This window comes from Thalassophryne amazonica, chromosome 7 (assembly GCF_902500255.1).
Source record: "Thalassophryne amazonica chromosome 7, fThaAma1.1, whole genome shotgun sequence".
In the NCBI taxonomy this organism is placed as follows: Eukaryota; Metazoa; Chordata; class Actinopteri; order Batrachoidiformes; family Batrachoididae; genus Thalassophryne; species Thalassophryne amazonica.
The window spans coordinates 107,468,077-107,493,899 of NC_047109.1; the positions used below are offsets into that span (position 1 = coordinate 107,468,077).

Here is a 25,823-nt window from a genome sequence, read left to right on the forward strand (position 1 = left end):
TCAGGCTGTGATGATGAATCTGACTGAAACAATGTAACAGGAAAAGATATATTCATTCAGTATGTGAATGGTTTGAATATCTGAAGCAGTGAACTGCTCGCATGAGGACTGTAGCTTGCACTTAAAGGTGATAGAGAGAGGTTGAATGGGGCATTAATCCTTGTTCTGTGATGTGATATGCAGCCCAAAAAAATTGGTTGGGTCTGTAATGGCTCAGAACCTTCCTAAAAGGCTCTCTGAAACAGCTATGTTACTATGCTGGGTTTAGAATGCCTCGTTTGCTTTTAATGGCGTCGTTTCTGAGCTTATTTGGCAACCTCAATATGAAATGCGCGTAGGTGTTGGCGCTAATCAGTTGCCGTTGTTTGATTGGCTGCCCTTGCTCTCACTGAAAATGCCGCTAAGAGGATTAGGAAAGTCTCCGGTTCAACTCAGAACAGAATGAAAATGATCGCTGATTCGCTCATTTCACTGTCAATCAAAAATGGATTCAGCCTCAGACAGATCATCCAATCATCATGCAGAAGCTGGGCGTCCGGGCCGGCCGAGGCCAGCCCACTGCCCCATAGACCCCCAGACACGCAGAGCCTCCAATGGGCGGGACAAAGCGCAGCATTTATCCAATGACTCGTCTCGTTTTGCTGCACTTGTGTCACTCTTGAAGTCTGTGGACGACGGTTTAAAGCACTGTGAAGCTGCGGGTTTGAGTGAGAGGAAATCCGCGTCGTTAAGAAGCTGATTCTGAACAAAAGTTGAGCGTGTTGTAGCGAAAACGAGACGACAGTAATCTTCACTAACTTATTTAACAGATCGCGTTTCAACATTGCTGTTGAGTGATAAATCTTGTTCCTCCCCCACCAACATGAAGTCAGCCAGAGGCTGACTGTGACATACAGTCCAGTCACAAAATAATAATGATAATAAAAAAAAAACGATCCGAAATAAATTTAAAAACAAATTTAAAACAAAAGAAAATGTGATACTTACAGGCTGTACTGATTGCTGGGGTTGATTTTGTCGCAAAGTCGGAACTGACCCTCTACTGAGTATTAAATGCCGACTGAAGCCAGCTCGAAATCGTGCAAGGTTTGTGAAACAGTCCTCCATGAAATGCGCAGAGCAAAGAAATAGTCGGCGGTTGTATGTCCTGGGGATGTGGTTAAAAATGAATAAAAGCCATTGATCGCGTACATTGCTTTCCATGGGAAGAATATGTAAAGATCGTAGTCCGCTATGACAGCCTGGGAAGGCACACCTGTAGCTCGCCATTGCTCCTCTTCCAGTGGTACGAATGGGTGGGCACAACCTTATGAATAATTAATTGTGTGAAGAATTAATTAATTGTGCTCCACACAGCTAACAAGCTAGTAACCATGTGGAGAAATATGATGCGCTCTGCCTAGGTAGCAATAGCAACCACAGAGACAGACACGCCATGCTTCACCCAGCTAGTATGCTAGCAACCATAAGGACAAATATGCAGTTGTATCATCAAACAATCTAAAAAAATGCCTCCAAAAATATGAAGCGGTTCACCCAGCTAAGAAAGCACGCAATTGCAGGGAGAAATATGATCACATTACATGGCCAAATACGTGACGAAATACACAGAACAACAGAATGGAAAAGCGCAAAAAGAATTAAAGAGTGAATAGAATGTGTGCCTGGGGATCAGTGCAAATACTTTTCATTGGTATCAGAAATTAATGGTAGCAATCTCAAAACACCACTATAAAATATTTCAAACCTTTTGACATGGGCATATTTCAAATTTCGGGAGTCTGAGTCAATACGAAGACACCAATAGCCATGTTAAATAGAGCCTTAGTACTTCACCGACTCTTTCAAAACAAATCTTTCCAAATGTTCCACTTAATTTGCCCCCTCTAGTGTTGAACCATTACAACACAAGTAACTAAATTAGCGTTGCACCATTTTTGAATTTCATATTCAAGGCTAGAAGCAGCATACAGTCTGTATATGCACTTATATGTACATAGTTTGTTTGTTTGAACACTAATGAAAATAACCTGTCTTTGCAGGATATAGAAGTCAGATACAGTAGTGTTCAGAATAATAGTAGTGCTATGTGACTAAAAAGATTAATCCAGGTTCTGAGTATATTTCTTATTGTTACATGTGAAACAAGGTACCAGTAAATTCAGTAGATTCTCACAAATCCAACAAGACCAAGCATTCATGATATGCACACTCTTAAGGCTATGAAATTGGGCTATCAGTAAAAAAAGTAGAAAAGGGGGTGTTCATAATAATAGTGTGGCATTCAGTCAGTGAGTTCATGAATTTTGTGGAACAAACAGGTGTGAATCAGGTGTCTCCTATTTAAGGATGAAGCCAGCACTGTTGAACATGCTTTTCTCTTTGAAAGCCTGAGGAAAATGGGACGTTCAAGACATTGTTCAGAAGAACAGCGTTGTTTGATTAAAAAGTTGATTGGAGAGGGGAAAACTTATACGCAGGTGCAAAAAATTATAGGCTGTTCATCTACAATGATCTCCAATGCTTTAAAATGGACAAAAAAACCAGAGACGCGTGAAAGAAAATGGAAAACAACCATCAAAATGGATAGAAGAATAACCAGAATGGCAAAGGCTCACCCATTGATCAGCTCCAGGATGATCAAAGACAGTCTGGAGTTACCTGTAAGTGCTGTGACAGTTAGAAGACGCCTGTGTGAAGCTAATTTATTTGCAAGAATCCCCCGCAAAGTCCCTCTGTTAAATAAAAGACGTGCAGAAGAGGTTACAATTTGCCAAAGAACACATCAACTGGCCTAAAGAGAAATGTAGGAGTATTTTGTGGACTGATGAGAGTAAAATTGTTCTTTTTGGGTCCAAGGGCCGCAGACAATTTGAGAGACGACCCCCAAACTCTGAATTCAAGCCACAGTTCACAGTGAAGACAGTGAAGCATGGTGGTGCAAGCATCATGATACGGGCATGTTTCTCCTACTATGGTATTGGGCCTATATATTGCATACCATGTTGTGTGGGCCGCCAGAAGAGGAGGTACTGCTGGCCCAACACCAGAGGGCGCCCTGCCTGAAGTGCGGGCTTCAGGCATGAGAAGGCGCTGCCGCCACGGACACAGCCGGGGGTGACAGCTGTCACTCATTATCTCATGACAGCTGTCACCCATCTACACTTCATCATACCACTCCATAAAAACCGGACGTCATCTCCACCTCGTTGCCGAGATATCATCGACATGTGAAGGTAATATTCTCAGCCTTAAAACTAACTGTGTCTTAGTCTGAACTCGTTTTACAGCTGTTTTCCTGTGGAGTGCCTTATCTGGGAGATTGGCATAATCAGCGACAGCTTCGCTTCACACCCCAGCCAGATAAGTGTTTGAGACAGGAGCTGCACGAGTGTGTGTGAGAGGTGGAGGTGGAATCTCCACCATTGTTGCTACTGGGTGTGCACACACCCACATCTTATTGTTTCTGCTCCTCGCCAGCAGTACCAGATCCGACATTCGGAGATGGTGGCCACCTGGGGACTCGGGACTTGGCGGCTCCAGTATTCTCCAGGTTCGGTGGTGGAGGAAATCGTGTGGTTCCGGTTCTTCTCAGGACAGACGTCTTCTATCCTTGAGCCTGCCCACATGTCACCTTTGTGGATTGACTGTTTGCAAAATTCTGTATTCCTCTGTATTGTGGTTGTGCTCATTCACAACAATAAAGTGTTCATATTCGACTCTTTCATTGTCCGTTCATTTACGCCCCCTGTTGTGGGTCTGTGTCACTACACTTTCCCAACAGGATATCTCGCCCCCCCCCATCATCCCCTGAAGCATACATAAGTCCCACAGAGCCATACGGAGGTTGTGTGGAGACGTGCGCGGACTTCCTTATGCAGTGTTCGCTCGTCTTTGCACAACGACCCGTAATGTACGAGTCTGACGCCAGTAAGGTGGCTTATGTAATTAACTTGCTTTGTGGTGAGGCACGCGCTTGGGCTACGGCGCTTTGGGAGCAAAAGTCACGGCTCCTTACCATTTATACTGGGTTTGTGAGGGAGTTCAGAACAGTTTTTGATCACCCTAGCAGAGGAGAGACTGCTTCAACAGTGCTGCTGTCAATGAGACAGGGGCGCCGGAGCGCAGCCGAACATGCAGTCAACTTCTGCATCGCGGCTGCGAGGTCCGGCTGGAATAATGTTGCGCTCCGCGCCGCCTTCATAAACGGACTGTCGTTGGTCCTGAAGGAGCACCTGGTAGCGAAGGAAGAACCGCAGGATTTAGATGGGCTTATTGATCTTGTTATACGGTTAGACAATCGGTTGGAGGAACGCCGTCGGGAGCGAGATGAAGGACGTGGCCGGGCACACGCCGTCCCTCTCCCTTCCAGGTCCAAAAAGGTTCCGCCCTCCCCACGCTCCACAGCCTCAGCGCTCCGTGTGGCAACAGCTCCCCCTGCTGACGACGCTATGGACACGAGCAGGGCCACATTTAACAGACAGAGGAGGCTGGCCCACGGGGAGTGCTTTGTCTGCGGCTCGAGTGAGCACCAGCAGAGAGACTGCCCCAAGCGGTTTAAACACCAACGCCCGCCCCTAGAAACTGGGCTTAGGGTGGGCCAAGACATTCACGTGGGACACACACATATTTCCACACGACTCCCAGTTACAATCCTGAGCGGGGATTTAACCCTTCAAGCCCCAGCACTGGTGGACACGGGGTCAGAAGGGAATCTGCTAGACAGCAGATGGGCTAGGGAGGTAGGGCTCCCTCTGGTGGTGCTCCCTTCGCCATTGCAGGTGCGGGCACTAGATGGCACCCTTCTCCCTTTAATCATGCACAAGACACAACCTGTAACTCTGGTGGTGTCTGGAAATCATCGGGAGGAGATTGAGTTTTTTGTGACTCCTTCTACCTCCCGAGTGATTTTGGGCTTCCTGTGGATGTTGAAACACAATCCCCGGATTGATTGGCCGTCTGGGGTGGTGGTTCAGTGGAGCGAAACCTGCCATAGGATATGTTTAGGTTCCTCGGTTCCTCCTGGTTTACAGGCTAAAGAGGAGGTCAAAGTCCCTCCCAATCTGACGGCGGTGCCGGTTGAGTACCACGATCTTGCTGATGTCTTCAGCAAGGATCTGGCACTCACCCTTCCCCCGCACCGTCCGTACGATTGTGCCATTGATTTGATTCCAGGCGTGGAGTTCCCGTCCAGCAGGCTGTACAACCTCTCACGACCTGAGCGAGAATCAATGGAAACCAACATCCGGGACTCATTAGCTGCCGGGCTGATCCGGAATTCCACCTCCCAGATGGGTGCAGGTTTCTTTTTTGTGGGCAAGAAAGATGGTGGACTCCGTCCATGCATTGATTACAGGGGGCTGAATGAGATTACGGTTCGCAATCGATACCCGTTGCCCTTGTTAGATTCCATGTTCACCCCCCTGCATGGAGCCAAAATCTTTACAAAGTTGGATCTTAGGAATGCATATCACCTGGTTCGGGTCCGGAAGGGAGACGAGTGGAAGACAGCATTTAACACCCCATTAGGTCATTTTGAGTACCTGGTCATGCCGTTCGGCCTCACTAACGCCCCCGCGATGTTCCAAGCTTTGGTTAATGACGTCTTGCGGGACTTCCTGCCCCGATTCGTCTTCGTATATCTGGACGATATGCTCTTCTTTTCTCCGGACCCTGAGACTCATGTCCAGCATGTACGTCAGGATCTGCAGCGGTTGTTGGAGAACTGGCTGTTTGTGAAGGGCGAGAAGTGCGAGTTCCACCGCACTTCTTTGTCCTTCCTGGGGTTTATCATCTCCTCCAACTCCGTCGCCCCTGATCCGGCCAAGGTTGCGGCGGTGAGAGATTGGCCCCAACCAACAAGCCGTAGGAAGCTGCAACAGTTCCTCGGCTTTGCAAATTTCTACAGGAGGTTCAATAAGGGCTACAGACAGGTAGTTAGCCCCCTGACAGCCCTGACCTCTCCAAAAGTCCCCTTCACCTGGTCGGATCGGTGCGAAGCCGCGTTCAAGGAGTTGAAACAACGGTTCTCGACTGCACCAGTTCTGATGCAGCCCGACCCTAGCCGCCAGTTTGTGGTTGAAGTGGACGCCTCTGACTCAGGGATAGGAGCCGTGCTATCCCAGAGCGGAGAGGCCGATAAGGTTCTTCACCCGTGTGCCTACTTTTCTCGCAGGTTGACCCCGGCTGAACGGAACTATGATGTCAGCAACCGAGAACTCCTTGCGGTGAAAGAGGCTCTTGAGGAGTGGAGACACCTGTTGGAGGGAGCGTCTGTGCTGTTCACGGTTTTTACTGACCATCGGAACCTGGAGTATATCAGGACCGCCAAGCGGCTGAACCCCAGGCAAGCCCGCTGGTCACTGTTCTTCGGACGTTTTGACTTCCGGATCACCTATCGCCCCAGAACCAAGAACCAGAGATTGGATGCCTTGTCCCGGGTACACGAAGACGAAGTCAAAACTGAGCTGTCGGATCCACCGGAGCCCATCATTCTGGAGTCCACTATCGTGGCCACCCTCACCTGGAACATGGAGAAGACCGTCCGGGAGGTCCTGGCACAGAGCCCAGATCCCGGAACTGGGCCGAAGAACCGACTTTACGTCCCACCAGAGGCCAGAGCTGCAGTCCTGGATTTCTGTCACGGTTCCAAGCTCTCCTGTCATCCAGGGGTGCGAAGGACCGTGGCAGTTGTCCGGCAGCGCTACTGGTGGGCGTCTATGGAGGCCGACGTCCGGGAGTATATCCAGGCCTGCACCCCCTGTGCCAGGGGCAAGGCAGACCACAAAAGGTCCCAAGGACTTCTCCAGCAGCTTCCTGTGCCTCATCGCCCCTGGTCCCATATCGGCCTGGATTTCGTCACGGGCCTCCCGCCGTCCCAGGGCAACACCACCATCCTCACGATAGTGGACCGATTCTCCAAAGGCGGCCCACTTCATGGCCCCCGAAGCTCCCAACGGCCCAGGAGACAGCAGGCCTCCTGGTCCACCACGTCGTCCGTCTGCATGGGATACCAACTGACGTAGTCTCGGATCGTGGTCCCCAGTTTTCCTCTCAAGTCTGGAGGAGTTTCTGTAGAGAACTGGGGGCCACCGTGAGCCTCTCGTCCGGGTACCACCCACAGACGAATGGACAGGCAGAACGGGCCAACCAAGAGTTGGAACAGACCCTACACTGTGTGACATCCGCGCACCCGATGGCCTGGAGTAACCATCTGGCCTGGATCGAGTATGCACATAACAGCCAGGTGTCTTCTGCCACCGGCCTCTCCCCATTTGAGGTGTGTCTAGGGTACCAGCCCCCATTGTTTCCCGTGGTGGAGGGAGAGGTCGGTGTGCCCTCGGTCCAGACCCACCTGGGGAGGTGCCGTCGGGTGTGGCGCACCACCCGTTCTGCCTTGTTGAAGGCCCGGACGAGGGCTAAGACCCATGCAGACCGCCGGCGGTCCCCGGCCCCTGCATACCAGCCCGGGCAGGAGGTGTGGTTATCAACAAAGGACATCCCCCTCCAAGTGGACTCCCCTAAGTTGAAGGACAGGTACATCGGACCAAAATCCTCAAGATCCTCAGCCCTGCCGCTGTGAAGCTCCAACTCCCAGCTTCACTGCGGATCCACCCTGTTTTCCATGTGTCCAGACTGAAACCACACCACACCTCACCCCTCTATGCTCCCGGTCCAGCGCCGCCTCCTGCCCGGATCATTGACGGGGAGCTGGCTTGGACAGTGCGCCGGCTCCTGGACGTCCGTCGAATGGGCCGGGGGTTCCAGTATCTGGTGGACTGGGAGGGGTATGGACCCGAAGAACGCTCCTGGGTAAAGAGGAGCTTCATCCTGGACCCGGCCCTCCTGGCCGATTTCTCCCGCCGTCACCCGGATAAACCTGGTCGGGCGCCAGGAGGCGCCCGTTGAGGGGGGGGTCCTGTTGTGTGGGCCGCCAGAAGAGGAGGTACTGCTGGTCCACCACCAGAGGGCACCCTGCCTGAATCGCAGGCTTCAGGCATGAGAGGGCGCTGCCGCCACGGACACAGCCGGGGGTGACAGCTGTCACTCATTATCTCATGACAGCTGTCACCCATCTACACTTCATCATACCACTCCATAAAAACCGGACGTCATCTCCACCTCGTTGCCGAGATATCATCGACATGTGAAGGTAATATTCTCAGCCTTAAAACTAACTGTGTCTTAGTCTGAACTCGTTTTACAGCTGCTTTCCTGTGGAGTGCCTTATCTGGGAGATTGGCGTAATCAGCGACGGCTTCGCTTCACACCCCAGCCAGATAAGTGTTTGAGACAGGAGCTGCACGAGTGTGTGTGAGAGGTGGAGATGGAATCTCCACCATTGTTGCTACTGGGTGTGCACACACCCACATCTTATTGTTTCTGCTCCTCGCCAGCAGTACCAGATCCGACATTCGGAGACGGTGGCAACCTGGGGACTCGGGACTTGGCGGCTCCAGTATTCTCCAGGTTCAGTAGCGGAGGAAATCGTGTGGTTCCGGTTCTTCTCAGGACAGACGTCTTCTATCCTCGAGCCTGCCCACACGTCACCTTTGTGGATTGACTGTTTGCAAAATTCTGTATTCCTCTGTATTGTGGTTGTGCTCATTCACAACAGTAAAGTGTTCATATTCGACTCTTTCACTGTCCGTTCATTTACGCCCCCTGTTGTGGGTCCGTGTCACTACACTTTCCCAACATACCAGGTATCATGGATCAGTTTGGATATGTCAAAATACTTGAAGAGGTCATGTTGCCTTATGCTGAAGAGGACATGCCTTTGAAATGGATGTTTCAACAAGACAATGACTCCAAGCACACTAGCAAATGAGCAAAATCTTGGTTCCAAACCAACAAAATTAATGTTTTGGAGTGGCCTGCCCAATCCCTGGACCTAAACCCAATTGAGAAGTTGTGGGGTGACATTAAAAAAGCTGTTTCTGAAGCAAAACCAAGAAATGTGAATGAATTGTGGAATGTTGTTAAAGAATCTTGGAGTGGAATAACAGCTGTAAGGTGCCACAAGTTGGTTGACTCCAGGCCTCGCAGATGTGAAGAAATCATGAAAAACTGTGGTTATACAACTAAATACTAGTGTAGTGATTCACAGGATTGCTAAAAAAGCAGTTTGATGTTCAAACTGCTTTTTTAGCAATCCTGTGAATCAAATAATAGTTTTGACTTTGTAGCGTCAACAGCAGATGCTACTATTATTGTGAACATCCCCTTTTCTACTTTTTTTTTTTTTTTTACTAATAGCCCAATTTCATAGTCTTAAGAGTGTGCATATCATGAATGCTTGGTCTTGTTGGATTTGTGAGAATCTACTGAATCTACTGGTACCTTGTTTCCCATGTAAAAATAAGAAATATACTCAAAACCTGGATTAATCTTTTTAGTCACATAGCACTACTATTATTCTGAACACTACTGTATTTGAGAAAAGGGCTGCTTCTTCATTTCACCCACTGAAAAAAAAGGACTTGGATATCTAATTAGAATGTCTTCGGGGCTCATCCCTGTGGAGCAACTCCAGGCACATCCGGCTCAGAGGAGACCCCGGGGGCAGACCCACAGCATGCGCATACATTCCAGCTGGTCTGCAAAGACCTCGGGATCACCGAGAAAGATCTGAATGTAAGCTGTTAGATATGGTTTGGTGAACTGCGGATCCAGGGATGGATAGAATTTGTCATTAGCAGTGAAGTATGATATCCATTAGGTGCAGACTGCAGAACACAGGAGCACCACCCGCTAATGGGAAAAACATTCACACCTTGTAAGAACAATGCTATGATCTTTATCGCCGTGGATAATGAGATTCATCTTCTCCACATGCTCCAAGAAAAGGTAAGATTCACCTTTTAGACATTGCTTTTCAATTACATACAAATGCCTCGTACACACATAATGAGAAATTCCTTACAGGGATGTTTCTGGAGCGCCAGACCGATTCACTTGAATGATGTGAAACACTTTTTTCTCTATGTGTGGGCAACATTAACATCATATATAATAGAAAAAAGGTTTTATTTCAGTTTCATTTCCGAGTGATCAGCAAAACGGCAGATGGCAGTCAGTCGGGGAAATAAAATGTTGCCACCGTGGGACAAATTGTTTATGTGCCATTTCATTTGGAAACAGTCATGCCAGTAGCTCCTTCCTCCTATACGTTGAAAGGCAGCCTGAGATGCTGGAAGGCAGTTTCCTCCACCAATACCCATGAGGATAAGTCCATGACTGCCAGAGGCTTATTATATAGTACAGACAGACAGACAGACAGCTGCTGGACTGTCTGCAGGCAGGAGATGGCTCTGCTGAAAGTTTATTGCAATACAATTACCTATTTAATTTAAAAGGAAAAGTTTTTTTTCTCAAACTCTTCTCACATACACATACCAAACAATAACATCCAGCACTGAAAAATTAAGCAAATGTGTCAAAACCTCCAGTTTCATGAATGGCCACCTTGAAGCTGACTCAATCTCTGTTGAAGCCCATGTTAAAATGGCTTTAAACCGTTCAGCAGAAATAACCATGTTTACAGTCAAGTCAAGTCTGGGAGCAGGCGATGGGGCCGCGCTTCACCATAGAACCACCTTGGGTCTTGGATGGCAATCACCATCTCTAAAATAACCCTCTATGTGCTGCAAGTGTGCGCGTCACCTTGTTCTTCTCCAGCCACTGGGTCCTCAACACTCAAGCACCTGCATGCTGGATTATGGAGAGACACTCCACAAGGCCAAAATGTAAAAGGTAATGAGGAACCTCAAGAGTAATCATCTATCGGCCACAACCAGGTCAGATGTACGTGTCCCCTTGCTGTTCTCCAGCCGCCGGGGTCCTCAACACTAAGGCACTTGCATGCTGGATTGTGCACAGCCATGATGTCATACCTGATGCTCCCTCATAATGCAGGTGATACCCCTCAACTTAGTCTCTCGAAACAACCACTTGTTTGACACAAAGTCGTTCCAGTGGAACCCAAGAATTCTCCAAAGATAATTACCAAATAAAATGGTAAGTGTACTGCATTAATATTGAATTTTTCCATCCAAATCAGAAGCTCAAATCACTTTACAATGATGCCTCAGATTCACCCAACATTAGCATGCTGTCATGCAAGATGCACACCAGGAGCAACTTGGGAATTAGGGACCTTGCGCAAGGGCCCTTAATCATTCAGTGGTTTGATGGGGACTTGAACATAGGATTCGTTGATATCAAGCCCACTGTTTTATCCTCTAGACCAAAGTATTCCAGAAAGGGCCAAAAGGGTGCAGGTTTTCTTTGCAGCCACTGACTCCAGCAGGTGATTTCACTGATTAACATAACTTTGAGCAGATGGGATGAGTTCATCAGTGAAATCACCTGCTGGAGTCAGTGGCTGCAAAGAAAACCTGCACCCTCTTGGCCCTTTCTGGAACAAGTTGCCCACCCCTGGTGTATATGATAAGAACCTCAAAAATTATGAATACATTAAGACAGTAAATTAACATTAAAAAATTACATAATTAAGAGGAAATAAAAGGGTTGAGCTCTTCTAAAAACTCTTGAGGTCTAAGGTTCTAAAAACATTCAGGACTCACATGTCATTCCAACTCATTATGGAAACTTCGCACAATTTATTACCACCCTTGAAAAATGTCAGCTATCTAGTGGCCATATTACCCCATTAGAGCGCTTCGCTCTCAGACTGCGGGCTTACTTGTAGTTCCTAGGGTTTGTAAGAGTAGAATGGGAGGCAGAGCCTTCAGCTTCAGGCTCCTCTCCTGTGGAACCAGCTCCCAATTCAGATCAGGGAGACAGATACCCTCTCTACTTTTAAGATTAGGCTTAAAACTTTCCTTTTCGCTAAGGCTTATAGTTAGGGCTGGATCAGGTGACCCTGGACCATCCCTTGGTTATGCTGCTTTAGACGTAGATTGTGGGGGGGTTCCCATGATGCACTGTTTTTTTTTCTCTTTTTGCTCCGTATGCATCACTCTGCATTTGGTCATTAGTGATCGATCTCTGCCCCCCTTCACGGCATGTCTTTTTCCTGGTTTTTTCCCTCAGCCCCAACCAGTCTCAGTAGAAGACTGCCCCTCCCTGAGCCTGTTTCTGCTGGAGGTTTCTTCCTGTTAAAAGGGAGTTTTTCCTTCCCGCTGTGGCCAAGTGCTTGCTCATAGGGGGTCGTTTTGACCGTTGGGGTTTTTCATAATTGTTGTGTGGCCTTGCCTTGCAGTGTGGAGCGCCTTGGGGCAGCTGTTTGTTGTGATTTGGCGCTATATAAGAAAAAAGTTGATTGATTGATTGATTGACAGTGTTGCGGATGGCTTAAATTCAGCGTTCAAAACCACACTTGATAAGATTGCACCTCCTCTATTAAGGCCATGCCTTCCCAATGTGCAGTCGCCTTGGTTCAACAGTTACTTGCGTGACCTTAGGCAGAAGGCTAGAGGTTTGGAACGTAAATGGCGTGGTTCCAAATCAGAGGTGTTCCACCTTGCGTGGCGTGATGCTATTTTAGAATATAAGCATGCACTATTGGCTACAAAACAATTAATTTAATTTTGCTGAATTTCATCATCAAGCCATTAAATTATTTTCATGATTACACATTTCTTAATACAGTTCAGCTTATATGATCAGTTGATTTCACTGTCCATTCATAACTAGGAGCGCAGAGCACATTTGTTTTTTTCTCTTTCCCTTTTTGTCATAACCAATCACAGCTCTTAGAAGACGATATCATACCTAGCAACGGGGTCAACGCCACCGCCAAACAAAGATAAAGGTTTCTATCTACGCCTTGCTCAGAGTTGCTCTCAGACAGTCCCCGGATCACTCTTAGGCTAAGATTCCTTGCTAGGAATCTTAGGCTAAGTTGAGAGCTCTCCGAGAGGACTGTGAGATTCTTTGTGAATATGGGCCCTGAATCTTAGGGCCCTGTCCCACTGGGAGGATTTGTGCATGAAATGAGGAGACAAAAGCTGAGCGTCCACAACAAAGGTGGGCGGAAATGACAAATGTCCCGGGGTGGATCAGCGAATACATGAGGAAGAAAAGCGGATATAACAGGGAACAGAAGCAAAGGCGACCGTGGAGGTGCCCCCATGAGGGGCACAGCGGCCGTGATGCACTCGCTCCATCCGTGCCCACTCTGTCTGCATGTGCGACATACCATTTGCGACCGTGATGTGGCCGTGCTGGGCACTCGTCATATCTGTTTTGCACGCTGTCCCAGTCCGCCACCAAGCCGCGCCAACCCTTCGGTTGTGGATATCAGCAGATGACAGGGGATATGCGGCACGTTGGTTGTGTATATCCTGTGTATGTCTTCAGTATGTGTTCAGGCACTGATGCGGATCTCATTCGCAGCAGGATTTTTGAGCCGGTCAAAAATCCTGGCTGCGGACATGTGTGCCTCTGCGGATAATCACGGACGTGTTCAGATGGCGGCCGACTCATACAGGAATGTTACACGGTTATTGCGGTTGTTTGGCGGATGTGGGCCACTTTTGTGCGCATTCCATCCGCAAATCCTCCTAAACGCCAGTGGGACAGGGCCCTTAGTCTTGACCCAAGACAATCACAAACGCTTCAACTCCTCACTCAGTTTCTCAAGTGATGCAATCAGGGTATCCTTTGAATCCGCAAAGATCACAGCATCATCTGCAAAAATCAAGGTCAGCAAACCTTTCCAATAAAAGCACCTATGTTTTACTGGTTTCCAGAGCCCCACCCAACACCCAGTCCATGCAAGCACTGAACAGTGTAGGAGCCGGAACACAACGCTGATGAACACCAGTTTTCACTAGAAGTGTTCAATACAATTAATCGGATGTTTACCGTCTGGTACAAAAATGGTCAGTTTTGGTCTCTACAGCCAGTTTTTTCATTCTTGATAACTGGGAGGTGATGGTATAGTGGTTAAGGTGTTGGGCTTGAGACCAGAAGATCTTCACTTGATTTGAACCTGGATTTGATCACTGGAAAAACACTAAGGGCCCTTGGGCAAGGTCTTTAATCCCCTATTGCTCCTGGTGTGTAGTGAGCGCCTTGTATGGCAGCATCCTGACATTGGGGTGAATGTGAGGCATAATTGTAAAGCGCATTGAGCGTCTGATGCAGATGGAAAAGTGCTATATGACAAGTGACAAAGTGACAAGTGACAAAGTTTTTTATTCGGCACACAAAATATTCAAATAGAAAAAAAAAATGAACAATTCCACAAACAAACACAGACAAAACTAGTGAGTCCGAAAGGGTGTGGGCTGAAGCAAAGCTTATTAGCGCCCACTCCTGCTAGTACAAGTCCAACAATTCTAATCAGTCATATTTACATAAATATAAATTCACTACTACATGTTGACACACAGACATACACATCAATATACTATTCACTTATAATTATATTTATATAGTACCAGATCACAAGAAAGTCGAATCAAGGCACTTTACGCCAGTAAGGACTAACCTTACCAACAGGCAGCTGGAAACCATTTGAAAAATTTATCTGGCTTTCGGCGAAAATTTTACGGGCTTCACAGAAAATAAGGAGTGTTACTACAGCTTTAAGCATGGCCCACAATGGCGCACGGCTCGCCGCGCTCCGAGCCGCCATCGAGAGGCAGAAACCACCACATCATTTCTAAACGGATGGCTGTGTGGAGCCGGGACCGTCGTGTGCAATTTCTCTGGTTATCACAAGAGCTGGACATCAGCCATTTTCCGGCAGATTTCACTTTTAACAAGAGATTTTGGCTTGGAAAACCGCGCGGAGGCTTTGCGCGTCACGACGGAGCCGCTGATGGAGTGAGACAAAGAACACCTCTGTTTCGGAGTGCCAGAGGACAAGTTGGGACATGCCCAGCTCTCCATACTTTCTCTTATACTCACTCGACTGATAAGCACTGAAAGCCGAGATAGGCATGTCCCAACTTGTCCTCTAACACTCCGAAACAGAGGTGTTCCTTTGTCTCGCTTCATCAGCGAATCGGTCGTGATGCGCTGCCTGTCTCTAACAGTTTCAGAAAAAATTCTGATGGAAAAAAAAGCCCAAATCATTCCGCCATTTCCTCGCAATGAAACAACGACGAGAGGGGTGGACCAGTGCTCACTCAAAGCCTGTCCACAGGCGAATGACGCAACCGACAGGCGTGGAAAAACTCACACATGCGCACGAAGGTTCAAGCTTGGCTGACGTAAAAACATATGAATCAAATCCATATATTTTTTTGCATAAAATAAAAAGGTCAGATACTTTTCTCACAGACCTCGTATAAATATATACAGTGGTCCCTCGCTATAACGTGGTTCAGCTTTCGCGGCCTCGCAGTTTCGCAGATTTTTTAGTCCAATTTTACATACTTTTTTTTTTTTTACAGCACAAGCAGGCCTCATCAAGCAGGCCAGTCACAGCACTGCGAAGGGAGCGCACGCAACTACCCATAACTGTGTTCTTCACTCGGAAAAAGATACCTGCACCGAGGTGTCACTCAGTGGAAAAAGACATGACAGCGAAGCAGTGCCAGGACAAAGAGGCCCGATCAGAGGAACTGTGAAATACTGGTCAGTCACTATTAATAATTTCTTATGTGTCCAACCTCGTAGGTTGACTGTTAAAATTAAATTCATTAGTTCTAAAAGCCATCATAATTATTTATAGGAAAACATTCTATTTTTATTTCTCAAACAAATGTTTGGGCTTGAAAACAGGTTGGTCTTATTTTTCTACTAGGGTTTGAACTTTGAGAGTGTTTACACACGAGAGAAAAGTGACAAAATGTTAATGTCTGTTTCAGAAAAGTGTATGAAGTGTGTAGTGAGGGGTTTTACAGCCTTAAAACATCTATAATAATTGTAAAAAATAACGCTGACTACTTCATGGATTTCACCTATTGCGGGCTATTTTTAGAACGTAACTCCCGCGATAAAACGGGACCACTGTGTGTGTGTGTGTGTATATATATATATATATACACTCAACAAAAATATAAACGCAACACTTTTGGTTTTGCTCCCATTTTGTATGAGATGAACTCAAAGATCTAAAACTTTTTCCACATACACAATATCACCATTTCCCTCAAATATTGTTCACAAACCAGTTTAAATCTGTGATAGTGAGCACTTCTCCTTTGCTGAGATAATCCATCCCACCTCACAGGTGTGCCATATCAAGATGCTGATTAGACACCATGATTAGTGCACAGGTGTGCCTTAGACTGCCCACAATAAAAGGCCACTCTGAAAGGTGCAGTTTTATCACACAGCACAATGCCACAGATGTCGCAAGATTTGAGGGAGTGTGCAATTGTCATGCTGACAGCAGGAATGTCAACCAGAGCTGTTGCTCGTGTATTGAATGTTCATTTCTCTAGCATAAGCCGTCTCCAAAGGCGTTTCAGAGAATTTGGCAGTACATACAACATGCCTCACAACCACAGACCACGTGTAACCACACCAGCCCAGGACCTCCACATCCAGCATGTTCACCTCCAAGATCGTCTGAGACCAGCCACTCAGACAGCTCCTGGAACAATCGGTTTGCATAACCAAAGAATTTCTGCACAAACTGTCAGAAACCGTCTCAGGGAAGCTCATCTGCATGCTCATCGTCCTCATCGGGGTCTCGACCTGACTCCAGTTCATCGTCGTAACCAATTTGAGTGGGCAAATGCTCACATTCGCTGCCGTTTGGCACGTTGGCGAGGTGTTCTCTTCACGGATGATGCGAAGGAGATGTGTTGCACTGCATGAGGCAAATGGTGGTCACACCAGATACTGACTGGTATCCCCCCCCAATAAAACAAAGCTGCACCTTTCAGAGTGGCCTTTTATTGTGGGCAGTCTAAGGCACACCTGTGCACTAATCATGGTGTCTAATCAGCATCTTGATATGGCACACCTGTGAGGTGGGATGGATTATCTCAGCAAAGGAGAAGTGCTCACTATCACAGATTTAGACTGGTTTGTGAACAATATTTGAGGGAAATGGTGATATTGTGTATGTGGAAAAAGTTTTAGATGTTTGAGTTCATCTCATACAAAATGGGAGCAAAACCAAAAGTGTTGCATTTATATATATATATATATATATATATATATATATATATATATATATATATATATATATATATATATATATATATATATATATATATATATACATACGAGGTCTATTAGATAATAAACTGACCCTTTTATTTTTTTTTTAACTATATGGATTTGAATGACATGCGATTACACCAATCATGCTTGAACCCTCGTGCGCATGCGTGAGTTTTTTCACGCGTGTCGGTGACGTCATTTCCCTGTGGGCAGGCCTTGAGTGAGATGTGGTCCCGCTCTCTCGGCTGAATTCCTTTGTTTCACACGCTGCTGGAGACGGTGCGCGTTGCTTTATCAACATTTTTTTGGACCTGTGAGGAATATCCGAGTGGACACTATTCGAGAAATTAAGCTGGTTTTCGGTGAAAAGTTTAACGGCTGATGATGGATTATGGGGTGTTTCTGTCGCTGTAAGGACTTCCCACAGAGCTTCCAGGCGCCGTCGTTGGCCTGTTTCGACCTGAAAACATCCTAATTTAAGGCTTAATTCACCCAGCATGTCGTGAGAGAACAGAGAAGATTCAGAAGAGGCCGGCATGAGGACTTTATGCAGACATTCCACTGTTTAAGGACATTTTTTAATGAAAGACGTGCGCGAAAATTCGCCGAGTCGTTTCCGTGACGACTCAGCAAATCTGTGTGCACCGCGACAGGAAAAACACCTCCGTGTTGAAAACCATTTGTAAAATTCAGGCGGCTTTTGATGGCTTTCAACAAGTGAGTAACTGAGAAATTGTTTAACAGCTTGTGCATGTTCCAACTTGCCCGTTAAGGTTTCCAACGGAGGTGTTTTTCCTATCGCGACCCCCCATGGTCGGGTCCGGCCTGACGTGAGACTCTGCCCGCACGTTCTTTCATTACAAAATGTCCGTTAACAATGGAATGTCCGAATAAACTCCTCATTCCGTCTTCTTCTGAAAGTTCTCTGTTGACTTCCTGGATCAACAGAGCCTGAAATGTGGAAGTTTTCAACTTGAAACGGCGAGACGCTGCCGCCTCAAAGTGCAGATCGCCGTCAGGCGCCGTGGGCCGTCCTTACGGCGACACTACCAGACCAAAATCTCTCATCAGCCGTTAAAATTTTTACCAAAAACCAGCTGAATTTATCGAATGGTGTCCACTCAGTTGTGCCTTACAGTTTTGAAAAAAATTTGATCAAACAAAGCAGCAGTCTCTGAGCCATTCCTAAACAATGAAAAAATCGACGAGAGGGTGGGCGACTCCTCACTCAAAGACTGCCCACAGGCGAATGACGTAACCGACAGGCGTGAAAAAACTCTTGCATGCCCACGAGGGTTCAAGCATGTCTGATGTAATCACACATGATTCAAATCCATATGGTTTTTGAAAAAAATAATAAGGTCGGATACTTTTCTAAATATACTCAACAAAAATATAAACGCAACACTTTTGGTTTTGCTCCCATTTTGTATGAGATGAACTCAAAGATCTAAAACTTTTTCCACATACACAATATCACCATTTCCCTCAAATATTGTTCACAAACCAGTCGAAATCTGTGATAGTGAGCACTTCTCCTTCACTGAGATAATCCATCCTACCTCACAGGTGTGCCATACCAAGATGCTGATTAGACACCATGATTAGTGCACAGGTGTGCCTTAGACTGCCCACAATAAAAGGCCACTCTGAAAGGTGCAGTTTTGTTTTATTGGGGGGGATACCAGTCAGTATCTGGTGTGACCACCATTTGCCTCATGGAGTGCAACACATCTCCTTCGCATCATCCGTGAAGAGAACACCTCTCCAACATGCCAAATGTCAGCGAATGTGAGCATTTGCCCACTCAAGTCAGTTACGACAACGAACTGGAGTCAGGTCGAGACCCCGATGAGGACGACGAGCATGCAGTTGAGCTTCCCTGAGACGGTTTCTGACAGTTTGTGCAGAAATTCTTTGGTTATGCAAACCGATTCTTTCTGCAGCTGTACGAGTGGCTGGTCTCAGACGATCTTGGAGGTGAACATGCTGGATGTGGAGGTCCTGGGCTGGTGTGGTTACACATGGTCTGCAGTTGTGAGGCTGGTTGGATGTACTGCCAAATTCTCTGAAACGCCTTTGGAGACGGCTTATGGTAGAGAAATGAACATTCAATACACGAGCAACAGTTCTGGTTGACATTCCTGCTGTCAGCATGCCAATTGCACGCTCCCTCAAATCTTGCGACATCTGTGGCATTGTGCTGTGTGATAAAACTGCACCTTTCAGAGTGGCCTTTTATTGTGGACAGTCTAAGGCACACCTGTGCACTAATCATGGTGTCTAATCAGCATCTTGGTATGGAACACCTGTGAGGTGGGATGGATTATCTCAGCAAAGGAGAAGTGCTCACTATCACAGATTTAGACTGGTTTGTGAACAATATTTGAGGGAAATGGTGATATTGTATATATATATATATATATATATATATATATATATATATATATATATATATATATATATACACAAACTATGGCAAATACTCAGGGATACTGTGGCATGCTAATGCATTTTTGCCGTTAACGTAACACCCACTGAAGAGTTAGAATTCAACATTCACCGCAACTTTAGTGAGAAGATGATGGACACACACACACCATGCACAAAAATCCATTGTGCTTCAGCACAGGAGTGTAAGAAAACACTGTGAGCAAAATAATCCACCACCATCCAGGCAAAGATCTTGGAGTTTGTAGTCGAATATGGTCACATCAAACGTTAAAAGAAAAAGTTGTCCAACTGTGCAGCTTTTGATTCTGCTTTTCAGTTGAGTCAGGGAAAATAATGTGATTCTGAAAATACTGCACACACACCACAGTCCATTCAAAACTTCATGGACCAAACCTTTGGGAAATGCTCCATGAACAAATCAGAGCATATGGCGCAAACGTGGTGGAAAATATAATGGGTATAAGAATATTTTGTGACTCACAGCATGGGTGTAAAGTTTGAAAATCTCAACTTTGAAAAATCACCCATAGCTCACAGCATCCTCTCTCACATGATCAAAAAAAAAAAAAAAAAAATTCTTGAAAGAACCAAATGTGTTTTCACCTACTTCGCCAAAGGCACAAGAAGTCTCGGAACTGATCCACTCAGTGTATGTTTGTCGGCGTAGTCAAAATGTCCAGGATGTCTTGAGGTGATGCTTGATGTCTTCACTAAGACCTTAGGCAGGTTCAATATCAAGTGAGTTTCAATTCTGAATGGGATCACCAGGGGGCAGACATTCTGAAACCTAATGTATGTGATATGTTGACACAGACTTCATGTATCAAGGTGAAACATGGTGTACAAGGGCACCTCGTGAAGACCTCAGACAAGCTTGAAATGGGTATGTTGCAATTCTAATGGTACCCAACAGGGGGCTAAGCATCTGAAACCTAGCATACATGAAATCTTGATATAAAATTTCTTCTATCAACATGAAATTTGGAAGAGAAGGCTATCTGACGATGCCCTCAGAGAAATTTGATGTTGGATACATTTTAGTTTTAATTCTGGCTACCAAGGGAGTGGGTCACTGAATCTTGCGCACATGATGTCTTGACAAAGACTTCATGTATCAACATAAAACCAAGAGCTCAAGGTTAACTCATCAAATTTGGTGAATAGGTGATAAATTTAGTTTACATTATTATGCAAACAAACAACAAAACATGACTTACACATGCATGGAGTGCAATTCTACATATTCTACACCCCCCTTGCAGTTTGTAGAGCAGGTAGAAAAGTGGGATAAGGAGTTAGGCTTCCAACATGTAAACCTGGGTTTGACTCCTGGTTACACAAACCTGTCTGTGTCCTTGGACAAGACACTTCATCTGCATTGTCCCAGTCCACCCAGCTGTAAATGGGTATTGACTTTGGCTGGGAACATGATCTGCAATGGAGTGGGGGTTCCAGCCAGGAGAAGTCACATTGAATCTGGATTCCAGAGTCTTCGGTCTATGGAATCTGGGGAGAAGTGTAACCTGCAATGGGATGCTCACTGTGCTCAAACTCATAATCAGCAACATGGAAGGCAGGCTTTGTGAACATGAGGCTAAAAACAAGGTATGTGATGTCTGTCGCAAGAAGATCTTTTGACATTAAGGAATGAAGTTCACTCTCTGCAGAGCACAACCTTCTGCTCATCATTGCATACTCACTGGCACCAATGGATCACAGGGCCTACATCATATTTTCTTCTGGTTTTACAGCTGGCATGGAAGATCAAGGATGCAACAATGCAAATTGATTTCATATTGTTCAACAAGTTCAACCATTATTTTCAACTGTCTCCAACCTACATAGTGGCAGCCGATAGCAGCAGGGGCGGTCCTGGAGACGGGCCGACCGGGCAGCCACCCGGGGTGGCATAGCGGGGGGGGTCACGGCCGTGCGGGGAAAAGAAAAAACGGGGTGGGGGGGTTGTCCTGATGGGGGGCTTCGTGGTTACAACGCGCTCAACTTTTGTTCAGAATCAGCTTCTTATCACTGGTAATGACGCGGCTTTCCCCTCACTCATTCCCGCAGCTTCACAGTGCTTTAAACGGTCCACAGAGTTCAACAGCGACCAGCGATCGGACGCTCAGCGTGTCTGGGGGGGTCTATGGGACAGTGGGCTGGCCTCAGCTGGCCCGGACGCTCAGCTTCTGCATGATGATTGGATGATCTGTCTGAGGCTGAATCCCTTTTTGATTGACAGCGAAATGAGCGAATCAGCGATCTTCTGGTGTAAACATCCGTGGGAGCATTTTTTAATTTTCATTCTGTTCTGAGTTGAACCGGAGACTTTCCTAATCCTCTTAGCGGCATTTTCTTTGTTAAAAACGACTACCGACAAATTGAGCTTCTATTTCTGGTGGGGTTTTTTTGTAGCTGCTTGTGTTTGGAGACTGACTTCTATCACTCTTTCTGACTTCTATCGCAATTTCTGTCCCTACCGAGCAGCAGGTGCTGCTGAGCTCCTCCACCGTCACAAAGCACTCACAGGCGGACAAACTTCACACTAGCCTCGCGCCAGTCCCAGCTAGCGAGCTAGCTAGGTAGCAAGCTGCACATAATGGCAGACAATTTGAATGTTGTGGACCGGATTTTGGCGAAGCCATTTGATAGTCTTCCTTATGAACAATCCATGGCTGCTGTAATGGCTTCAGCTCTCAATGGTTTGCAGGCCAAAGTTAAAGCAATAGCCCCCAGTGCAATGTTTGTGCATTGCTATGCACACAGACTGAATCTGGTTCTGTCTCAGGGAGCTAAATGCTTATCTGAGTGCAGAATATTTTTTGCATCACTCTCTGGGTTTGCCACATTTTTCTCAAAATCCACAAAGAGAATGTCTTTTCTTGAGTCTGCAGGCTGCTCAAGGTTGCCCAGAAATGCTCCTACTCAATGGAATTTCACATCACGGATAGTGAGCACTGTGGCAAACAATTATGATGCCCTCCTGCAAACTTTTGAGATGATCATTGCAGATAAGTCCATGGATGATGACACATTAGACTGTGCCAATTTCTTTGTGTTTGTTATTGCAGTAGTCATTAAAACTGGAAATTTGTTCTTAAAAATAGCTGTTGTGAGTTAATTTGTGGGATTGTGGGTGTTCTGGACGAAGTTAGTGTTTTCATGGGTGGTGGGGCGGAGGTGGTGGCCATGTTAGTGTGCGCACGCGGGGGGAGGGGGGTGGCACGCAGGGGGTTTCGCCCGGGGAGTAAATCACTCTAGGGCCGCCACTGGATAGCAGATTGGAGGCTTTTTCACTGAAGTGAAAGTGAACTAGCAGCACAGTGGCTTATGCTGGGTTTAACGTATCGACGGCAAGTCACGTATGCCACGAAGTATTCATTCTTGGCCGCTGATCACGAATGTGATGAGTTGAGGCAGAGGCATCAGGGGTCCTCAGGAACTGCTGCAACCTGTTACCACTTGTTATGATTAATGGCACGTGTTGCTGGCGAATGATCAGGAACCATTATGCACGGACAAGAATAATGTTCCGCGCTATTGCGTATAACAGCGCATTGTTCTGTCACGTTGTGAATGAGGCAAATTGTCTCCACACACACCCATATTCATCCATCAGCTGCTGAACAATTCAGATCGCTCCAGTTTGCTCCTCAAAATCCACAGTAGAAGAACTTTGTGATTGCATGCTTAGTTGGGCTCTGTGCCATGGAGTGGTGGAGAGAGGAGGACAAGACTAAGAGAGCCAGATGTGTGAGCCCATCGTGTTTACATGAGCGTGCGCCCTCTCATGGAGGCTGACATGTCCACCATGTTGATACAGTAGCCCAAAAAGGACATACTTATGCTGCCTTTTGCATTTTGTAGTGCTGCTAGAAGACTGAACAAAAAAATAAGAGGAATCAATAGTTGTATACTGGTTGCTAGCGCAGGCTAACAAGTTTGACAACCCTCATTTGTGGAACATAGAGGTTCATGCGTATGACTTATCACCAAAAAAAAGGCACAGGAGCATGAGTGACATTTCAGAATGAATCAAAAACATGAAGAGAAACAAAATTGAGACCAGTGAAGGTACAATGCAATTTGCAACCTCAACACTAGATAGCAGAAAATCCTGGACACTGTAGCTTTAAACCAACCACGGACAGGAATTTATTATTCTTTGTTTACTCCTTGTAATGGCTTAACTTCAGACCAGATTAAACATTTATATCAAGCCTCATGAAAATCTACACATTTGGAGAAAAAAATCATTGTGTCCTTGTTGGAAGCAATTATTTAGAAATAACATGAGTGGCAGTCTGCATACAGAAAGCAGTGTGTGATTACTGCCGGGTGATGACTGATGATAAACGGCGTACTGAGAAAGAAATGAGAACTTACCATACAGTGATGTAGTCATAGATTGGCTCTGTATTGATAACAGAGAAGTTAATGTAGATTCCGTACCCGGGAGGAACTCGGATCATCCACATGCAGTCCTGGAAGTGCGGATACTCGGCTGGGTGCCCTGGAGAGTAAATTGTGCCATTCATGGATGTTACATTCCCACCACAGAGAGCTGAAGGGAGAGAGCAGAGAAGCTGGGTAAAAGTCTTTGATTTACCTCAAGTGATAAAACTTGCTTTTATGGCAGTACTGCCACTAACTGTTGCTAAAACAAACCATAACAGCATGTTATTGGGTTATCACCGAGATACCGGAGGGCAGGACACACCTGTTCCAGAAGACTGCAGGCATACTTAGTGGTTGCGGTGAACTTGATGACATTGAGTTGTTCTGACACTAAAACTCCCTCTGTCGTACCACTTCAGAGGGAATGTGTTAAAATTTGACTTTGAACGGAGAGTCAAAACCAAAGCGAAGAGTCTCCTTGAAAATTTACAATGTAGACAGGCCTAATGAGTATTGTAATAAAGCCTTGCAAATGCTTCATATATCACTATAATGGGCACTATCATGTTACAGTTCAGTAAGGAGATGCTACGTTGGTGGTGAAATTGACTTAGATGCATTAGTGGACTTTAAGATATACAACTAGCAAATTTAGGCAAGTCTTTAACCCATAATTAGAGCATAGCACCAAAAATTGCTTACTACAACCCCAATTCCAATGAAGTTGGGATGTTGTGTAAAATGTAAATAAAAACAGAATACAATGATTTGCAAATCCTCCTCAACCTATATTCAACTGAATACACTACAAAGACAAGATATTTAATGTTCAAACTGATAGTCTTTATTGGTTTTGTGCAAATATTTGCTCATTTTGAAATGGATACCTGCAACACATTTCAAAAAAGCTGGGACAGTGACACCGCTGGACTGATAGTATTGCACACCGGGCATTTGCCCGCTGGCCTGATGGCCTACTGGGCTACTGGGCTGTGGCTTTTTTTTTTTTTTTTTACGAAGTAAAGCGAGCTTTTCATCCGCGTTTTTTTTTTTTTTTTTGTAGCAGCTACGACTCATCCTCACCTCCTCTTAAAGCGCGGTGATAACAGCACACCTGCACTGAGCTTTACAAAGACATTTTTATGCTTTTTTCCTCCTTTATTTAGAGCTGAGCTGAGCCGCTCCGTATCTGCACGTTAAAACAGCTGATCCTCCGCGACGCGTCAACAACTAACACTATTTTCCACTCAAATGCACCTAAACTCTCTTTCTGAGGAGCACATGATGTGAAAACACAATCAAACTTTCTTACCTGTAAATCTGGTCATGTTTTCTGCATAAATAAATGTTATCCATTCTTTGTGCTCAAACGCCAAAGCAGGGGCAAATCCAGATGGAATGGGGGCGAGGGGCAAGGATGTCCCCCCCTCACAACACTCCTAGATTAAAGGCCCAGTTTTGAAGCCTTTTTTCTACTACAACTACTAATACAACTTATAATAATAATAATTTCGACAAGCAAAATGTTTAGAGAAAATTTAAATGTTAGAAAAATGTTAGAAAGAATTTAATAGTTACATTTATTAACAATGTAGGTTAGAAATTACAAGTTTTACTGTTACAGTGCTGTCAACAGTTAAATATGAGGTCAAGAAAGAGGTCTTTATTTTACTTTTTATAAAACAAGTACCTATTTTCAGTGAAGTCAAGAAAGGGTGACTATAAAGTGAGTTTTGGCAAAACAAGTATCACTGTCATGTTGAGGTGGCAGAGGGTTGTTGTGGGCAGCTGGGGAAAGTAACTAAAAAGTAACTAGTAATCTAATTTAGTTACTTTTACAATTGAGTAATCAGTAAAGTAACTATAAGTTACTTTTT

The 25,823-nt window shown here is 45.8% G+C and overlaps 1 protein-coding gene across 1 annotated transcript in view; it reads right to left on the reverse strand.

Annotated features, from left to right (window-relative positions):
• The window catches only part of LOC117514727 (CUB and sushi domain-containing protein 3-like), an 885,172-nt gene that overhangs the window by 265,265 nt on the left and 594,084 nt on the right, over positions 1 to 25,823 (reverse strand). Inside the window, exon 43 of the mRNA XM_034175291.1 lies at positions 23,935 to 24,112. Coding sequence (XP_034031182.1) covers positions 23,935 to 24,112 — 178 coding nt within the window. The remainder of the gene's footprint in view (positions 1 to 23,934; positions 24,113 to 25,823) is intronic.